Source organism: Rhea pennata, chromosome 1, assembly GCF_028389875.1.
Source record: "Rhea pennata isolate bPtePen1 chromosome 1, bPtePen1.pri, whole genome shotgun sequence".
Lineage (NCBI taxonomy): Eukaryota > Metazoa > Chordata > Aves > Rheiformes > Rheidae > Rhea > Rhea pennata.
Window position 1 is genome coordinate 194,667,607 of NC_084663.1, and position 19,846 is coordinate 194,687,452.

The 19,846-nt window shown below is 36.2% G+C and overlaps 1 protein-coding gene across 3 annotated transcripts in view; it reads right to left on the reverse strand.

Annotated features, from left to right (window-relative positions):
• Positions 1-19,846, reverse strand: part of WASF3 (WASP family member 3) — a 70,386-nt gene that overhangs the window by 13,158 nt on the left and 37,382 nt on the right. For all 3 annotated transcript variants that reach the window (XM_062577089.1, XM_062577098.1, XM_062577080.1), the window contains exons 3-5: positions 11,200-11,342; positions 3,108-3,242; positions 105-258 (exon numbers count right to left, since the gene is read on the reverse strand). In XM_062577089.1, the coding sequence (XP_062433073.1) occupies positions 105-258; positions 3,108-3,242; positions 11,200-11,332 (422 nt within the window). In that variant the 5' untranslated portion in view covers positions 11,333-11,342. The remainder of the gene's footprint in view (positions 1-104; positions 259-3,107; positions 3,243-11,199; positions 11,343-19,846) is intronic.

Consider the following 19,846-nt stretch of genomic DNA (forward strand, 5'->3'; position numbering starts at 1 on the left):
CAATAACTAACCCAACTTTTTCCCTTCTGCTGTAATAATTCTTCACATATAACTAAGAGATAGAGAGCAAAGTATAAGAATGTATGCAATTAATGTTTCCATACCTGTAAGGTGAAAGAATATTCAGAGGTGGTGGTTTGTCACTCTGATTATAAATATCAGCCACGGGGTTAGGAATACTGTTCTTTGAAACCACCTGCTGATCTTGAATCGTTGAACTCTTGAATGCTTTTTTCATGTTGATATCTTGTAATGATACTGTTATAAACAAAAATAGATTTATCATAGGTCAGAATTTTCATAAATGAAAAATAAAATCCATTCTATGCTAGATATTTGAAGTATTTTCAGAAAAATATATAAATAGAACTGAAATATTTATTTTAGCTTTCATAGATAATCATGATATTTAAGCACACACATATATATGTATACACACACACACATATACATAGTTTAGTAACAGATTTTTATTATATGTGTTCATGTACATGATTCTTGGATAAATAATGCCAGTCTGCTCAATCATTGTTCTCAAATGAAAGATTTAAGCTACTCTTAAATTGTTCCTGACTATTTTAGCTAGTTTTGCTTTCATTTTTAATATAACTTTCCTGAAATGGAGTGAACATTACTAGAAGAAAATCCAGATCAATCACTGATTTTAAAGCGGCAGTAGGCTCTCCTGTTTTTAGGCAACTTGCATGGGTTCTTGAGGTGGAGAGTTGAAGTTTTCACTGGCTTGTCTACAATTTCTTGAACTGCTACAACTGTTCTGGAACACTGTAAGTCACAGGAGTAGTATAAACATTTTCCTCCCAGATGCCCTGCTTTGCTTGTTTTCTTTTTATATCTAATGACATTTCATCTAATATTACTTGCCCACTCATCTAACTTATCAAGTATCAAGAAGAAACTGTGAGAATTTAGCATATTAACTGAACAATGACAGGAAAAAGTTAATGTATAGATGATGTGTAGAAGTAAAAGGCATCATGTTTTATGTAGACCCTATAAAATACTGTTATCCTTTGTCATGATGAAAGTTGAATCCCCCTGAGACTACTCTTCCAAATATCTTTTAGATCTGTGGTGAGGCCCTGCTTCTCATTCCAAAACCACTTAGATTCTTCAGTAGCCTTTAAAATGATTAAGAATTAGAAATAGAATATCTCATTCCAAGCCTTTTCCCCGTCTAGTTTCTCTGAAGTACGAAAACGTATTTTTTGCAACTATTTTCTGCTTAAATCTGTCTGAAAGTGAATCAGTATGATAAACTGAGGCAGTTTTTCAAATGTACATGTTTGAATTGTTACATTTTCATTTGAAGGAATACATTCAAAAGAACACAGATTCTACTTTTAAGGGGGCTTACGAGTGTAAGTTTTTTTATATTCTTTTTAGAGCTTAACTTCAATTATTTATTTAAAAATATTTTTCAACTGCAGTACTAGTTAAATGAATTTGCTAAGAATGTTGGAAATCGCTGATGCAATTAAATCTGAAGGTTTTTTTTTAATTGGCCTAGAGAATTATTTTTTACTTAAATGACTAAGCTACTCAGAAAAGTAAATTCAGAATTACTGACAACCAGCCTGCAATGAATTATTATAAAAATTTCAATTTCTAGAGCCAAATTACTAATTAGATTTCCCACTGACAGTAAAACCACATCAGTTTGTGTATGTAGCTTATTAATATGAAAGATAATTAGCAACAAAGGAATAATAACAGAGGTCAATTTAAAATAAAATCTTACAAAAAACTCAGTCCCTACACATGCTCCCCCTTCCAAAAGATTGTTTTTAGTAACTCACCAAAATCTAGAAAATAAGCAGAACGTATTCCCTAATTCAAATGAGATGTTAAAAAACCAAAATCACAAAAAACTCTACTGGGGACAGCATTTTCAAAAATGTTCTATTTCAGAGTCAGGAAGAGTGACTTCATCCATCTCAGCATGGAATAAGTCTAGTATGATTATCATCCATTTTGCTTATGTTAAAACCACAATGTGCCTCAAAACCTAGGCTGAACAGCAACCCAATAACAGATTAGTTTCTGTTCCCATATAGTTCTTGGTATCTTTTCTAAGGTGGAAAAAAGTTGCTAGTACTAACCACAGCACTCTATCAGTTAATAACTTTTAAAATAGGAAAAAACAACTATTGTGTAATGACTTCGGTCAATAAAAAACTAGAAATGGAAAGCTTAATATGACACTATTGAATATTAGTAATAATAGAAATATAAAAAGTATATACATAGTAATTAAATATATTAGTAAGACAATTAAATATTGATAGTAAATATGACACTACTCTCCTGACCTAACAAGCTTTTTACTTTTTGACATTTTACTTAGTGTCAGGAATTGCCACTTTCTGAAACACAGAGGATTTTATCTAAACAGATTATGGACAGTGACTAGCTCAGGCATCAACATGTAATTGGACCTGTACACAAAGGTGCACCTTACAGCTTTTAAGGCAAAACAGAGATACATTTTTTACTTATCTGAATGAAGTAAGTGCTTTCAAACTGTGTAATGACCTTACTTAAATTCGTTGGTTTTATGGCATATTTATGAAGTGAATGACCAAACACGTAAGCAACAAAGGATGTAACAATAATCCAAGGAAATAATGTTTCTGGCTAGAACCACCTACAGAATTTCAGCTAGCTGATACATAGCGCAGTGCTTTGTTTCGGGAGAGTATTGTAAGAGCTCAGACCACTGCAGTCAGTGATCCTAGAGAAATACTACTATTATAGCTTGCTACCATCCTATTCTGAAAAACAATATCTCAAAATCTTTTTCTGATTTCTTTTTAGTATGGTTTAGTATGTTTTTAGTATAGTTATGATTTACTCATTTCTGATTTATTTTGTTTACAATTTAAGAGTTTGTCCTGTAAAAAAGGTAAATTGATGACTTCTTGATGGCTTCAGTCTGCTAACATGATTTTTTCCAACTCACCCTACTAAAAAAGCAAGATTAAATATCAGCTCAGAATTACTTTGAAAAGACAGAGGTTGCTGTGTAATTAAATAGTGTGGCCTTATCAACATCACTTCTGGCTCAATGCTTTCATGCAGTTACCTACCCTCTTCTACTGTTGAATCCAGCTGGGTAACTTTGACAGCAAGGCGATCAATTCTGTCTTGAAGAGAATTTGCTCTGATGTAGAAGCTGTTGGCCTCATTAAACAACTCACCAAATATGTCTTCAGCATGTTTGCCTATGGTGGAAAATAGATAGTGCAATCCCTTTGTTAAAGACTTACAAACACACAAGAAATGACTGCAGCATCATGAAGTTATAACAAAACACACTACATAACGGATTATAACAACACAGCTCTTCATTCAGCAAAATTCTGGGCAATACATTCAGACAAAAATCTCAATGTATACCCTAAGTTCTGACTAAAAGTTATTTCCTTGAACATCTTAGTTGGTCTTCTTCTTAAAAACAGGGAGACTTTCAAGTTCTAATCCTTAATTTGCTGAGCTGCAGCCAACATACATACAACTATCATTAAAACCAATGTCAGTGACTAAACTAAAAACTCATCAAAGTTACTGCTGTCTATGACAGCTTCTGAAGTTAATTCTGAAAACTATAGTCTAATGATCCATAGTTGCTAAGATTTACTTAATTATAGGCATGAACATAAGCTGACACCAAAACGAAGACAAAGCGAAACAGGTGATAAAAACGGATCCTCGCAGCAGACTGACATCTCTACAAATGCTTGCTAGAGACGTTGCGCTGTCCCTGAAGTCATTTGTGAGATTGGGTAAGACAACACTGACCACTCTTACCCAGGGCTACTCTGGATGTGACACAGCACAGATGAGGAGCCCACAGCCTTTTCAGCTGCCATATTTTCACAATTACTGCAAGGATGGACAGTCCAGTGCAACGGCAGGCTCAAATTATAGTCAAAAGGACTAAAATGGACAAGAGTGCCACATGACAAACCCAGTCCCCTCTTGGTCCAGAGATCCTTCTGCCTGCCATTCCCTCCCTACAACTTGCTCTTCCCAAAGTACATTACCTCCTCATCCACCGCTCCATCTGTCGCAGACTGAATCTCTCAACCACCACAAATACAAATCCCCAATTTAACACTTCTCCTGTCCCAAAACTTCCCCTAAAATTTCAAATTTCACCCAAATTCATTGCTTTGGGTCACTAAAATTGCTTTACCTCCATCCACTTGTATCTCAGTCATTCCTCCTTCTACTCTACCTGAATGTTGCTGCTGCTGACTTCATTTAAGATCTCTCCCTCCACAAATGCACTGCTTCCTGCAGCCCACATCTTTCGTACAACATCTACACATCTTTAACTCTCTTTGCAAACGTAAAATCCTGCCTCCTGCATCTAACTAAGCTTTTTAAGCAAAAACAGGTTTTAAAACTATGAATTAAACTTATCTTGGTATATGAACTATAGAAAGATGAGTGTAAAGAGCAGAAATGGAGGAGAGGGGGAAAATGAACCTTGTCTGATATTAGGAACAATATGGAATTATCTATTAATCATTTAAATGGCAGTGAATTCCAAAAGAATAAAATTTATGTTGAAATTTTAAATCACGTCTTGTAGCCACCTTAGCATTTTTGATGGAAAAGTACAGACATAATGAAAATTTCAGTCAAAATCACACCCTTTGAATATTTGGAGATCGTAATACAAAGTAAAAAATACCCACATTTGGGAAAGTAACAGGATATTCCTCCTTCCTGGATCATTTATTGGGGAAAAACATCCACTAAAAGAGCATCTGAAAATGCTGTTTCTGAATTAGGAATGAAAATAAATTCATTTAAAATTTGATTTGATTTTCTCACTTTGAGTGGAGGACTTTTCTAGTAAGGGATTCTTCACTAAATATAAAATCAAGTTGGTAACTAATCCAACAGGTTAGATGCTTTGGTGCATCTAAGCCCTGCTTTGTACATATGTGGAAGGTGGAAGGGAAAAGTGTGCTGCCAACTTCCTCCCAACCTCCTGCCCCTCAAAGCAGCAGTTGCTGACTGAGATTCAGTTATAATCCCTGTTTGATTTAGCTGCTACAAATGAAAAGGCTATTGTCTCTGAGCTATGGAACAAGTAAGCTCTTTAATTCTTCAGCTAAAGCAAGCAGGTATTACATTCTTCAGCCACCAACGTTCAGAGTTCAACAAATTTTAATGGATTTTAGTTTACATTAATATATTGTGATCAGCATGCCAAGCCGAGGAATGCTGCAATCGAGGATGAAATGTTACCCCTAGAGAAATCACATAGTGCAGAAGGGTGCTTGTCAATTATCTCACAAAAGGCAAAAAAAGTCACTGAAGTTGATTTGTCAATATACTTCTTTTAATACTGTTTTTTTTCAAAAAAAATACGTGCTAAAACAAGTGGAAGGTGGATTGTTAATCTCCTGTCAGTAAAAGAAACAATGACACTGTATAGCCAGGCTATTCAGATTAACATGAGCATTTACATTTTAGAAAAAAGGTAGTACTTCTCTAGTGTTCTCAGTATTATTACCTTTTAAATTGGATTTTTAACAATGCAGAAACAAGCAGAAAAGCTATCTGAAGTTACAAGATAATATCTTTCAACTTATGGAATGATTTTGGTACAACAAGACAGTCATTTAAACAAAAATCAGCTGCTGCCCAACATATAGGCAATCTAAATATTCATTTAAAACCACCAAAGGAATTATGCATTTCATTATTCTAATGCAAGCTCCAATCTCCTATTCCACAGTTGCTATATCAGGATCAAAGTTTTTATAAGCAGAGGTGATATAACAGTTTTTCATTCTAAAGCTCATTCCACCAACAGAAATAGTTGAGGGAAATCTGGTCATGATACTGTCTCCCCAAATCCCTGCCCCCATTAGATTTTGGTATCAATGAACAGCAACACATTCATCTAGCACTTTCACAGATCACCTTCACAGGACTCTATGCCTGATTGCTTGCAAAATCCATTTCCAAACATTGTGAGACATTTATGGAGAGAGCATTTCACAAATAATTGAAATAATAATACCTCTACTCAAGTTCTACAGTGACTACATGGAACATCATCTTGCAACACCACTTACAACATCCCTAGTAAAGACCAGACACAATCTGAATTAATTACAATTGATTTTCACATACTGCACAAAAAGATCTGCATTAACACACTGAATACATTGCCCCGAAGCTACCTTTTGTCAACAGTGAAAACACTCAGAGCTGAAACAGAAGAGAGATCAAACAATGGTGCTGTTTTCTAATGAAGATCAGAAACCCAACTGTGTTTGTTACGTTGACTATTTCCTTTCAGCATACTTGAATCTTAAAAGCACAGCATTCCTTTGCATTGGTTAAGGAGCCTGGCATAGCACAAGGACAAGGAAGAAGAATTTCAAGTTAACAGAAGATTCACAGTGCATTAAAAGGGCTACGATTTTTCTCACCATGAACATGCATAATCAAATATAAAAGGTAAGCAATGTGAATATCTGGCATTCAGGTGCCAGCTTTAAAAGATTCTGAAAGAAAGATTACACTAGGGCTGTTCCCAAGTAAGTCAGTGCTGCACAAATGCTCTCCTCAATATCCAACATAAGGCTCTGAATGGCCCCACAGAGCCAGCTGATGTTTTGTTAGTTGGAGTTCATCCAGGACATGACCATTTCATCAAAATATGGAGCAGAAAACAGTGATCCAACCACCCATCTGTAACTAGATTAATTAGCATTGCAATGACCTAACTTCAAAAAGAACCTAACTTCATAACTTGGTCCAATTTAGCTGCAGTAAAAAGCAGAGTCACACAAAGCAGGATGCCGTATGCATCAACTCAGGTCTCAGAAACTCTTAAGTCAGTGGCCAACCTATGGAACAAAGCTGATGCACATGGCTCTTTGCAAGAAAGAAATAGAGACTTCCAAATCCTTACATATCATGCTTCCTCCCTTTTTATGATGAACAGTTACTGGTGGTGCAAAAGACTTTTGCTATCATTTGCACATGAGTCAAAGGCACTCTGTACCCACACACTGGATATAGTTTACATCCATTTAGAAATACAATTTTAACCTGACAGCTAGGATCTAAGGATGAGAAACCTCAAAGAAATAAATATATGAAAAGTAAGAAGTCAAGGACTGGTTCATTCAACAATTTGAAATGATGAGTATGTTAATGTACATGGACCATGTTAATGTACAGGCTGAAATCTGTTTAGGAAACAATCAATACGGGAGTACATTCACAGTTTTTAAAATGTAATTTTCAAAGATAATCAGATGGAACCAATTATTTTTCTCTATATATATGCATATGCAAAACTCAGGAAAACAATAAGGTGCCACAGATCCTGTTGCAGACACTATTTTTTTTAATCAGCTAGAGGTCTGCCGTCATCAGACTGAACTCCACTACCAAAAATTATGGAGTATTTGTGGAAGCTGTTGCTTCAAAGCCTTTGCTCCACGAGTGTGTTCAGCACATAAAGCATCACGATACTTACAAGTAAGGGACGCAAAAGTTTTCAGGCTTCCCACACTGTAAAGTCTTTTCTTTTAAGTGGAGGTAATGCTCCAGTTAATACTTTGCTTTATATAGAAGTGTGGTAGGTCTGCACAATTTCATACAGATCTCTGCTTACTCTGCCTGCACTGCAAGCCAGCTAGCTGTGAACAAACCCAAATCTGAAGAAAGCGAAAAGAGGAAAAAAAAAAAAAAAAAAAAAAAAAAAAAAAACAAAAAACAACTCACTGACAGCACATTCCATTTGGAGAGGAACTTGCTTGTGTCTCCTGTAAAGGCGGAGGCAGAAGCAAGCCAAATTTGTATGCAACGGTCAGATTTCCAGTTTCAAAATCCACACCAGACTTACAATGCAACTGAAAGCCCATATACTGCAAGACAGACCTGTGCTTGCTCTCTCTGTGCTTCAAGCTGTGGGAACACCAGTCAGCTCTGATGCTCTCAGCAGGACGTACTACATTAGCTGAAGCACAGCATTTCTCTGTCAGCATTTCCTTGCTTCCAGTTGGCTTGAAACACAGGCAAAATAAGGGCTGTCTAAAAAAGCTGTGCAAACATGACAGCTTTTACTGACAGACTATAAACAAGACTGCTGGCAGACTTCACTCATATGTTAAAAATATACAATTGTATATTTTTATATACATTCTGTATGCAATTTAACATACAAATGTTAAAACAAAGGACACATCATTTATTTGCACAGATCTTTAACTTCTGATGACCCGCAAAATCTACTACAGGAAAAAAAGTAGGACATAAATTGGGTAAGTAGTCAGCTCCTCAGCAACAGTCATAAGAGGATGTGAATATGCAAAGTAATGCATATATTTGCCTCGAGACCCAACTGGGGAAAAGGAGAGGCATTCCTAGCAAGATTTAACAGGTCAAAACAGACAAAAGGTGTATTATCCATACTTTGGTAAATGTTGTGTAATATCAAAAAGAGGTTTTATCAGATATTCTTGGCTGAATGTAAGTAAGAGATACTAGCCATGCTTCTCAAAAACATCCTGAAATTTGAAGCAGGATGTCAGTACTGAGCAACTGACTGATAAAATGGCAATTAAAATTCAATGACACAGTCATACATGTGAACTATAAATATCTTTAAATTCTAAATTAACTAATCAAGAAAAATCTGAAAATCACCTGGAAACTTCTCTGAAAGTGTCAACTCAGTAGCAGCATTACTAGCAGTAATCAAAAATCAAAATTTTATAAACTCTTAGAGAATTAATGATAAAACAGAAAATGTCACTGTGACACTGTATTTTGCTTATGATGTGAAGTCCTGAAGACTCTACCTCAAAAAAAAAAATCCAAGTTAAAGATCCAATGCAGAAATATCCACAACCAGAAACACAAAATGGTTCTATCCAAAAAGAAGTTTTAATAGATCAGGACACTCCAGCTTGGAAAAGATATCGCTAATAGGACACAATAATGATTTATAAAATCGCAGATAATATAGAGAAATGCAGAAGGAAACCACCTTTAAAGAACTATAAGGAATCTAAAGAAAGAAACAGAGTAACTTATACTGCAGCACACACTCCCACAGCATGGCCATCAGCACAGACAGCGACAGCTGGTTGTCCAACGCTCTCTGAGGACCTCTCTTCTTATTCACTGAGAAATAGTATTCTTCTTGCAGGCACTCTACACTTGTTTCTAGACTGCTAGTTTTTCAATTTACTGAAATGTGTACCACTGAGGCTGTTTTGTAAGGAGCACTGGAGTGCCAAAGGCCACTGATAGCAACAATATCACTGATGCTGAAGCTCTCACCATACTGGATCCACCAGAACCTCGTAATTTCCAAAAACAGAGAGCCACAGCAGGAACTAGCCCTGGGCAATGTCTTTGCAGGCGAACCATGCTGCTGGAGATGATACTCAACTAGGTTCCTAGACTGCATCACAGAACTGGGCTGATTAGTTTCAAAACAGGATCCCATCTGAACTAGACATGAATATTGCTTTAGTTTGCATACCAATGACACACTGATTCTCTGCTAAATAAATACAGATATATATTTTTGCATTTTGTTAAGTCTCCTCCTTCTATTAAGAGGAATTAACCCAACAACTCAAAAATTTTCCTGGAAAACTTTGCTTGCCCAGCTTACACAAATTTTAAATAAGAGTCATCAAATTATGAACTTTGAACAACACAAATTCAAAGACAGTCTAGGTATAAGGAGTTACTTGCAAACTAATATTCCTAACAGCAATATAATATAAGCAAGTTATGCCAATCTTTTCTTTGGCAGGAATATTAATTTAATCTCTGCCACCGTCATTTTTCTCAAAATTTAAAATAATCATCTTCGAGACTTTCATCCTTCCAGCGTAGGGCTACGAAGACGATCAGAGGGCTGGAGCATCTGCTCTGTGAGGAACGGCTGCGAGAGCTGGGCCTCTTCAGCCTGGGGAAGAGAAGACTGAGGGGGGATCTTATCAATGTGTACAAGTACCTGAAGGGAGGGTGTCAGGGGGACGGGGACAAAGTCTTTTCAGTTGCCCCATGAGACAGGACAAGAGGCAATGGGCAGAAACTGAAGCACAGGAAGTTCCGCCTGACCGTGAGGGGGAATTTCTTCACTGTGAGAGTGACCGAGCACTGGCACAGGTTGCCCAGAGAGGTTGTGGAGTCTCCTTCTCTGGAGATATTCAAGGCCCGCCTGGACGCAACCCTGTCTAACATGCTGTAGGTGACCCTGCTTGAACAAGGGAGTTGGACTAGATGATCTCCAGAAGTCCCTTCCAGCCTTACTGATTCTGATTCTATGATTCTTTTAAACATGGTTGAAACCGGCCACTGCAAGACAAAGCAGTCAGGAGATCCGTTTCCCGAAAAGAGGAAAAAAAACCAAAACTCTTGAACACCAGGCAGTTTGGGCATTTCCTCTCATGTCAATAAAATAACCAAACTGATTCAGATACCCAGTCCTTCACACAGAACCAATGTTACTGCCCTAACATTAGGACACTTGAAAAAAAAATACCTCTTTCTATCAAACGCCACAGAAATAACCCTATGAAAAAACCCACAGAGTATATTACACTTAACGAAAGTGTAGATGTATACTACATTCAAGGCTTGTCTCCAATAAAAAACTTTTAATACCTTAGCATTCACTGTGTTCAAATTACTTTTATGGAGAACTCAATTTCCTTACTAAGTTCACTTTGATGTGCTTAATTTCATTCATATTAATGGGTAATACATATACGAAGAAAAGAACCAAGAAACAATAACATCTTAAGATGAACTGAAATTATTTCAGTCAAATGTGTCATTTGATGCCAAGAGGGAAGAGCTTGACTCATCTCGTACTGGAAGGTAAGAACCCACAGCTCAAGTGCTAGGCTTGTTCCTGCATCAATTACCCTCACCTTAGAAAAATCACAGTTTTATATGCCACTTTTTCAACTCCAGTAAATCACAGAGAATCTCTCTTTGTTTAAATACTAAATACAGAATAGCATAAAAACAATGAAGTAACATCATATTAGCATATATGTAAGTGGCAGTGACCTGTATTTTTGTTTGTTAAAAGGCAGCTATCTTAAAGCCTTCCATTTATTCAGTTTTTCATTAATAAAAAAGCATTTGCAGGAAATTGCAGGTACTCACTTAAGCTGCTTAGTTGGCGTATGATAGCAGCAAGAGTACTATTAGTTACACATTCCAGCTCACTGGTAATTCCCTCAGGCAGAGCTCCTCGGCAGAGGTGCCTCGGTTCAATGTTCCTTTTCACCAAAGGCATGGCTCACAACCTGGAATTTAGAGAAAAAGGTGCGTTATATTTACAACAGAAGTAAGAAGGTCTGACCACAGCTACTGGCCAACTCCCCTTGCATTACAGTCCCGTATCTACGTCAAGGATTGACCAATTCTTGCTTCAACAAGTTTTCCATCCAAATGGTAACTCATCTGACAAATAAGGGGCTAGCATCTAACCAACATGATGAAGAGGAGAAGGAAACAAGTTACAAACTCAATATTGCACAAGTGATTAGTTAAAGGCATTACTACCTGCACACCCAAAAAGAACAAGTTTCAGTGTTGTTTTTTTAATGGTGTGAAGAAGATTCCCAGAAGATTCCCGCAAGTTTCCGTGAGATGTTGCTGAATGACAATTTGAATTAGGTAAGAGTGTATATTTAACATATTTTACAAATATATGCCAAATTTGGGAAGAGATAGTCATCAATAAACGCCGTTAGGACTGGTATTCTGGGAAAAATAAAGACTATGATAGGGAAAACAAATGCAAAAAGAAATCTTAATGGATAACAAATGGGAGATACTGGCATTGAAAAAACTACCCTGAGTAAGCCAGCTCTGTAAGCAAGGATGCCAACTTTGGATAGAATTCTCCAAAAAAAAAAAAAAAATGTGTAAGATAAACAGGTTTTAATGTCATTTAAAAAGAAAACAGCTTAACACAATTATGAGACAATTAGATTAGAGTTGTTTTGAATATTGACAATTCAATACGCATGGACTATTTGAGAATGATAATCTGTTTAAAGACATTACAGTACCAATATATCCTGGAATGACAAATTCATGGTGTTGGCATTTGGAAGACTTAATTGAAAATTTATTTTTAATTGCACTAAAGAGATTAAAGTAACCTTTCAATTTCTCTAATTAAAATCATATTAGTAAATTAAAAAGACCTTTTTGCTTTTCAGATGTTATATAATGATTTTAGTACTGACTTTTTCCTAAAGGTTTAAAGTATTTTCTTTTCAAGAATAATTCTAAATAATATTTGTGAACTCATAACTAGTTACTAAAAAAAGCAAATTATTTAACTTTAAGATGATTTCAGAATAAGCCAGGGAGAAATTGGCTCACAACATCTAAACAGTAGTCTTGAATTTTACCTTATAGCTTTTTTAATCTGAGACAGCTTATTTGAATATGTCGTACTTCAGAGTCAGTTGAGTCTGATGATCTTTAAATAATCATCAGAGGTAACAGAGGAAAAGAATTTTTTTATTCTGCAGTAGACCACTAAACATGCTTTTTATTTCTATTTTTTTTGTATTCCTCTACAAACAGAAATATTTTTAAAATATTATGTAGTATCCAATACAGTCAGCTTTTTTGAACTTGATCAAAAAATAGGTAACAATGGGAAATTTATAATTATTAAAAAATACTGTAGCAACACCACACTATCAACATGGTACAGAAATGCAATTATGGAGGAAATAAAAGTTATTATGGGGAATTACTTAACTATGCAAAGAAATGCCCATAAACCTAATTAGGGAAAAGTAAATCAGTGGGAGCATAAAACAGTGCTGTAACAGCCAACTCTAAATCTTACTATTAGTCCAACACACAGGATACAATTTTTATGTTCTCTGTAACAACATTAATAACACTGCCATAAGACTAGAGAGATAAATACTGCTCCACAATCATGACAACAAAATTTCTGAAATACTGATGGGTGATTTAATATGTCTCATAAAATTGTTTTTCCTAACATGCACTTCATCAGTATAATGCTTTAGTGAACCCAGCAACCATTCTCCTTTTTTTTTTCTTTAAGGAAAAAAAGAGAAACCACTAGGAGTTTGTTTTGCTATACATCTGTTTCACACTCTGGGTGTCTTCTTTTAACTGAGCTTCCTTAAATGACTGTATGAAAAGATTAGATCACCAGCAGGACAAAATCTGCTGTTCCGAGGCTTTCTGCCTAGCCCCTCTGAGCTGCGCCCCCTCCTCCCCTTCCGCAGGACACCCAGCTTTTCCCATGGCCCCATGCAGCACTATGGGGCCAGCTGCCTGCCCCCTAAAACACCTACCCCCCCCCTTCACCAGGAGCACTGATTTGCGTCCCTTCTCCCCATCATGTTCCTCCACCCTCTAAGCCAGACTCCCACCTGCAGAAAACATTTACGTGTAGTTTGAGTGCTCCATTTTCTCCTCAGTTCTTCACTGAATAATAGTTCTAAGAGTATGGAAAAAAAACAAGTTCAATTTTTGAATGTGTGATTTAAATTATTAATTACATATCCACCTCATATCAGTGTGAAGTTAAATCCTGAAATGTAAACTTAACACCGATCGTTAAATATATTCAACAGATTAAGTAAAGCATTATGATTTAATGCTTCAAGATCAAAAAAGGCATGAAATAGAGATTATAGATTTCCTCTAATTCAAAAACTACAGCTGTTTGAATCAACACTCACAAAGTTATTCAGTTTTAAAATACACAATACCGTATTTTTTAAACTTCAGATAGTAATAATTGCAATTATCACCATATTGCAAACTTTTGTACTGTCCTACTAGAATATATATATATATATCTGGCTTTCATATTTATTTACCATCTCAAATAAAAGCGAGGTAACACACAATCCATTGGTAAGTGAAAAATCTCTTTTATTGTTTCCTTGCCATTAAAGCACTACCATCCTTTTCCTATTGCATACAACTCAAAGAACAGTTTAAAGAAAACCTTACAAATTCATCAGAAGTGGGGCCAAGAGCTTTACAAAATATACATAACAGGAGGTATTAGATGAAATAAAGACAAAATAAGCCTCTGAATTACAGGGGCTCAATTTAGACTGGGGTGAGAAGTACGCTGCCAGGTGCAGCAAGAAAAGAGAAACGTTTCAGCAATCGCGTAACTAATTCTTTAATGCAGGATGCCAAGTCTTTGCATAAACAGAACCTGTACCAAACCATCCTCAAACCAAAGAGAATAACCTGATGGGGGACAGAGATCCAAAGACAAGACATTTTCTTCAGCTCTATTTTATTGTTGATTCCAACCTTCTAGAACAAAGCTTGCTGGTAACTCTTTTTACACTTAACAGAATTAGTCATTGTATCCAAACAAATAGTAATAAGATTATTCCCTACAAATTTGTGTATTAGGAGTCACTAAGCAGGCTAGGATATCACGTTACTCTGGAAAACGGAAACCACACAGGATTCTTTGCAAAACATACTAGGGAATTAAAAAGAAACTGCCTTTGGTCTGTGTCATGCAGCAAATGAGGTGGCTACAACCACAGCTCTAGTCTTACAGTTTCTTAGGTCTTATGAGCTGTCTTCAACTGCGTTCCACATTTCTCTTTCACTTAAGTCACCCTACAGCCTGAGCTTATTATTAGTAGCAAAGACATCCCTAATGAAACCTACCCTCTCTGTCCCTGCATTAAATACACTGATTCTGATTTTTGATAAATCTTAAGATTCCGTCACACGGAGCTTCTTCCATCCCATTCCCAAATAATTAGAAAAAACAACTATTAATCATGCATTTACAATTACTGTCAAAAGCTGTATGGTTCACAAGACCGGGCCCAGTCACAGATGACCAGTGTCTTACCTATTTTTACTCTGCCTAAACAGACCGTACGATCATAGACTTACAGATAGGATTAACAGGTCAAAGCTTCAGTCCAAATCACGCAGTCCCTAACTCAGAAAAGCAGCAGCATGCCAAACAGTGCACACAACGTTAGTCACACTGAAGACACGAGTTTGCTCATCTGCTTCAAGCTAAGCCCCCAGGAGCAGCCACACGAGGATGGGACAGGCTAAGATTCAGACGCCGGGGCAGATGTTCCCGCCTTGGGCCACCTGTGGAGAATCCCTCCGGTGTCCATGGGCGAGGGCTGCTGCATCTGAGGGCCATGTCCTCGACGAGCAGGCAGCTGCATCCTGCGACTGGTCACTTCCGAGGTGGAACCGTATATGCTAGACAGAGCTGGCCTGAAAGCCACCAGCTACATCTGGCACAAGAGGTTAAGGGTCTGGAAAGGAGGACTGCACCAGAAGCGAACCAGGTGTTACCACCACACGTGTAGCGGTGTGTCGGACCAGATGCAACACCTTGTTGGACTGAGTTGTGATACTCTGGAGGGTGGTTTGGAGCAGAAATGGATGCTGCTTTCCAAACCTTCTCTCTTCCTTTTTTCTACTTTTTTCTCCACAACAGTTTGCATAACAGCCTTTTGTTTTAAAATTATAAGGTACTTATCCAGCAGTTACTGCTTGAATGTAAGAAGGGTAGAAAAAGAGATAACTGATGAATTTTTTCTTTTCCTTCCATGCTTTTTCTGCTGTTTAGGGGTACCATTCCAAAACAGCTTACATCATCTTTCTGTGGGAAACTGTAAAGTACACAAACTGTTAAACTGCATGTAAAAAGTATGACATTGCCTTGGCAAGTCAGATTTAAAAATCAAGGAGAAAGCAGATGTGCAGTAACAAACATGGAAGAAGCTGAACGCAATGCGCAACTTTTCTAAAAATCAGTAGACCATGGCTATTAAAAGAGACAAGCTGAGTTTTCAAGGATTTTCAAGTATTTGACCAACTGTAAAAACTCTGATCAGCAGCTGTTCCTAAAATCAGCCTTTTGCCCTTTCCCTTCCCCCCAAATGCCCTATGATTTACACTAAAAACGCTTCTCTAGCTAAACATTTCTATAGCTAAATTCCACCATTTTTGTAACATTAGAGTTCTTTACACACTCATTAATACTACAAAATAAATTCCAATTCATCATATAGCCCCTCTACTGTGAATGTTTCCTTATGACATTTGCTCAAAGATTTTGTTCAGTCTCTTTTTTTAAACCCTCAAGAGGAAGTTTTGTCTGTATATCCCCTAGCAGAATATACCAAAGCTAAACAGATTTACCACAAACCAGAGTTTTCCACACATTAATCCTAAATTCTCACTGTATATACTCTAAGAATGATTATTTTCAGGAAGTTTTAGAGTTTTTTATTGATGAATCTCAAAGACCTCTATAAAAAAGGGTAACTATCATAATCCTCTTTTCATGGAGAAGAAAAACAAGAGAGAGGTTAAATATATGACTTGTCAGAAGTGATGTACTGGATGGGATTCCATGCTAAATTTATGTGACTACACAAACATGAGTTTGGTGTCCCTCATGAGAGCTTAGTAGAAGCCCAGAGAGTAACAAAAACTATACTGACTACCTCTGTATGAACAGTAAGAGAAGCTCAAATACTTAGATCACGTGCAAGCACCTTATGTGTTTTCCCAAATGCAGATGTCTGAATCTAGAAGGGAATTCCATCCCCATCCATCCATTCTCTATAAAGATGAAGAAATGTTACTCCCTCGTCCCAAAATCAAATTACACTACCTCCAACTAACGATATTCTCTCTTTACCTGGGGTATTTCACTCTTTCAAATTTTTGCAGACAGTTAAATTTTCCCATACTTCATGTCTTAACACTCACATCCACACCCTATTTTTTTCATCTCTGAACCACACTCAGTTTGGTATTATTGCCCATTTTCCTATCCCACATCCAACGTATATGTATGCAGCAAACAGGAAGAGAAGGCAAACGTAAAGCAAGAAGACAGAAAGACCCATAACACTGATTTCACAGATGTGGGTTTTTTTTTTTTTTTTTTTTTTTTGGAGTCATCATCAACTCAAATCTTCCCCTTCTCCAAAGGGCCTTCTTCCTCCTTCACTACAGGGTACAAAGAAGATGGTACGTGGACGGCAGACACCACGGTCGTCTTAGCTCAAGGGAGGAAAAGGCATATATGACCCTTTACACACGTCCCATTGCATTTTTTCTTTGTCTTAGATGATGATTAGGAATCTGATGTTTGGGAATCTTTCCTATTTATGATCATCTGTGAATGTCATCTACTTCTATCTCAACACAGAAAAAGTTAAAAGTAAATAAACTTGAACTAGCATAGAATCTGGAAATCATTATTTTAAGTTCATGATCTGTATAATGTCATAATCTGTATTTATAAAACTTTTTAAAATGGTCTCATTCTAAGCCAAGTTTAAAGCACAATTTCACTACTGCAGAAGAACATAAAATATTTAACATCCAATTAGTGTATACCACTCCTGAAAGCATCTAAAAAGCATATAAAAGATTATCTGGAGTTGTCTTATTTTGATAGTGTCTTCTAGTTGTTCATCGTTCTAACAAGCATACAATTATTCTCTCGTTTTATTATGGAAAAAATATTAAAATAAAATAATACATTGTTTCACTAAGGTTCATTACTAAACTTTTATTAGAGATATCAATTTATAGTTTAAGAAAAAACAGGGTATTTATTTCTGAACTGCAGCTTATTGTATTAATTAGTATACTGTTTTCTTGTATTTCGTCTATTTTTTAATGAAACTCCCTCAGATTTTTATATTAATTTTTTGAAACAAGAGCAGGCCTTTGCCAAATATATGTACAACATCTAACACAATTCTGTTTCTAACAGGTAAGTAAAAATCAAGAACAACCAAAATTTTTTTCTTATCCCCAGCAAGCCACATCTTTCAACAAGACAGTACTTATCCAGAGAAATGCCTAAAAAATGCTTGTCTCAAAAGAATAGGTAAATATTAGTATCTAACCAACCCTTTATTGACAGCATTTCCACAGATCTTCCTACTGAGTAACAAATCTGCCTGAAAAGAAAAGGTATGACAATCTAGGCTGGAATGAAAACTTTTTTTTCCTTAGCATTCATCCCACCATTTCTGAACTTCGTTTCATGTCATATCAATCTGACTATTAGTCTTCGTGAAACTGGCACTGATATCCTAAAGCAATTTTGTTTCTTTAATAGAATCTTATGTTAAATTCTATTGCGATAAACTATTTCTGAAAGTTTGTAAACTTAAGACTTTTTTTTTTTAATTTGGCTGGGGTTTTGTTTCACTTGAGCTTTTCCGTGTAGATTTTACGGTACAGTGATATTATGAAGGAAATCAAGACATTAAGTAATGCACAAGAGAAAAAAGAACAGTGGAGGGGGTGGTGGCTGAGGTTTTCTCTGCAACATAAGTATGTCTTATGGGCTCATGTCTCCCTAGCCAACCCTCTGCATCTCCAAAAACCCCATAAAAAGTTTAATAACAAATTTAAGTTAGTAGCTACTCCTACTAACACTGTAGGTCAACAACACAAAAGCTTCATAAAACCATTAATAAAAGTGAACACATTAATTCAGAAATATCCTCTTATTAAAAAGTCTGGGGAGAGAAGAGTAAATGGGTCTCCACAGTGCTGAACACTTTATGTAATTAGTTAAATAAACTTAGTTCCCATGATGATTTCATACTAACATTAATTCTAAAGGCGTGCAAAAAGATGGCATTCACTTATGCAGAAAACAAAAGCCCTAAGGATGATTTAACCTGAACTTTATTAGACAGTTTTTCCTTCCATGAAAGTAAAAGTTATGAGACAAAAGAGGTTTCAAAACACTAGCAACAACTTCAAAGACAAGTTAGAAATCTGCCTTATTTTCTCTCTTGTGTGTTGGATAGTATTTTTTCTGCCTTTGTTCTAAAACTTCATTTTTGCATTACCTGTTGACTGTGGTTCAAAAAGACACTTAAATCATTCCCATTTTGTAACAGCATCAAAAGGCTCATCAACTTCCACTTCATTGCTTGTGTTTACAGTTCCCCAGTAACTAAACATGCCTCAATGAACAAGGTTGAGAGGGATGATATTGCTTTAAGTTTGGATTTCCTTCCCAATAGAAACTGAATATTCCAGAACTATAATCCTAATACCAACTTTTCTCCATCACAAAATGTTTCCCCCAGCAGTTTCCAAGGAGATAAAAATCATGTATTATGAAGTGCACACAAAGATTATGATAAAGATTAATCCTCCAGAAAAAGGGTAATACAAATCTCCTTCAATTAAATTACTTCACCACTACTAAAGGAAGAAGTTATTTCTTGCTCTCTGTTAAGTAAGGAACCATACAGTCACTAGTGCAAACTGGGGCTAGCGCACTGTTTACCTCCGTTTCTGCACAAATGCACTACATGCAAAAGAACTGCAGAAATGCAACCACCATTGCAGTTCTTCTCAGACTCCACTAGAACATATTTATGGAAAATCACTATTTCTGTTTTAAGTTTTCTCATTGTCCACATTAATGATTTTTACAATTTATGTATTTATATATGCAATTTTGTCACTCTGACTCCCACACAAAATACTTTGCTGATAAATTACTTGGGATTATTCTTAAATCTTTCTAAAGATGCTTTATTATGCCTGTGAAAATACAGAAAAATATAAACACATTATTTCTTCAAGTTGAAGTACAGTTATTTTTACAAATTTAATACAGCAACCATTTCAGAGACCTTAATTTCATCATTCTTTTCTTTTCTGCAGGGATCAACTTTCCCCAGAAAACCTGTAAATATCCCTCAGCTAGTTTGAACCTTTCCTTTTCTTGCATGCT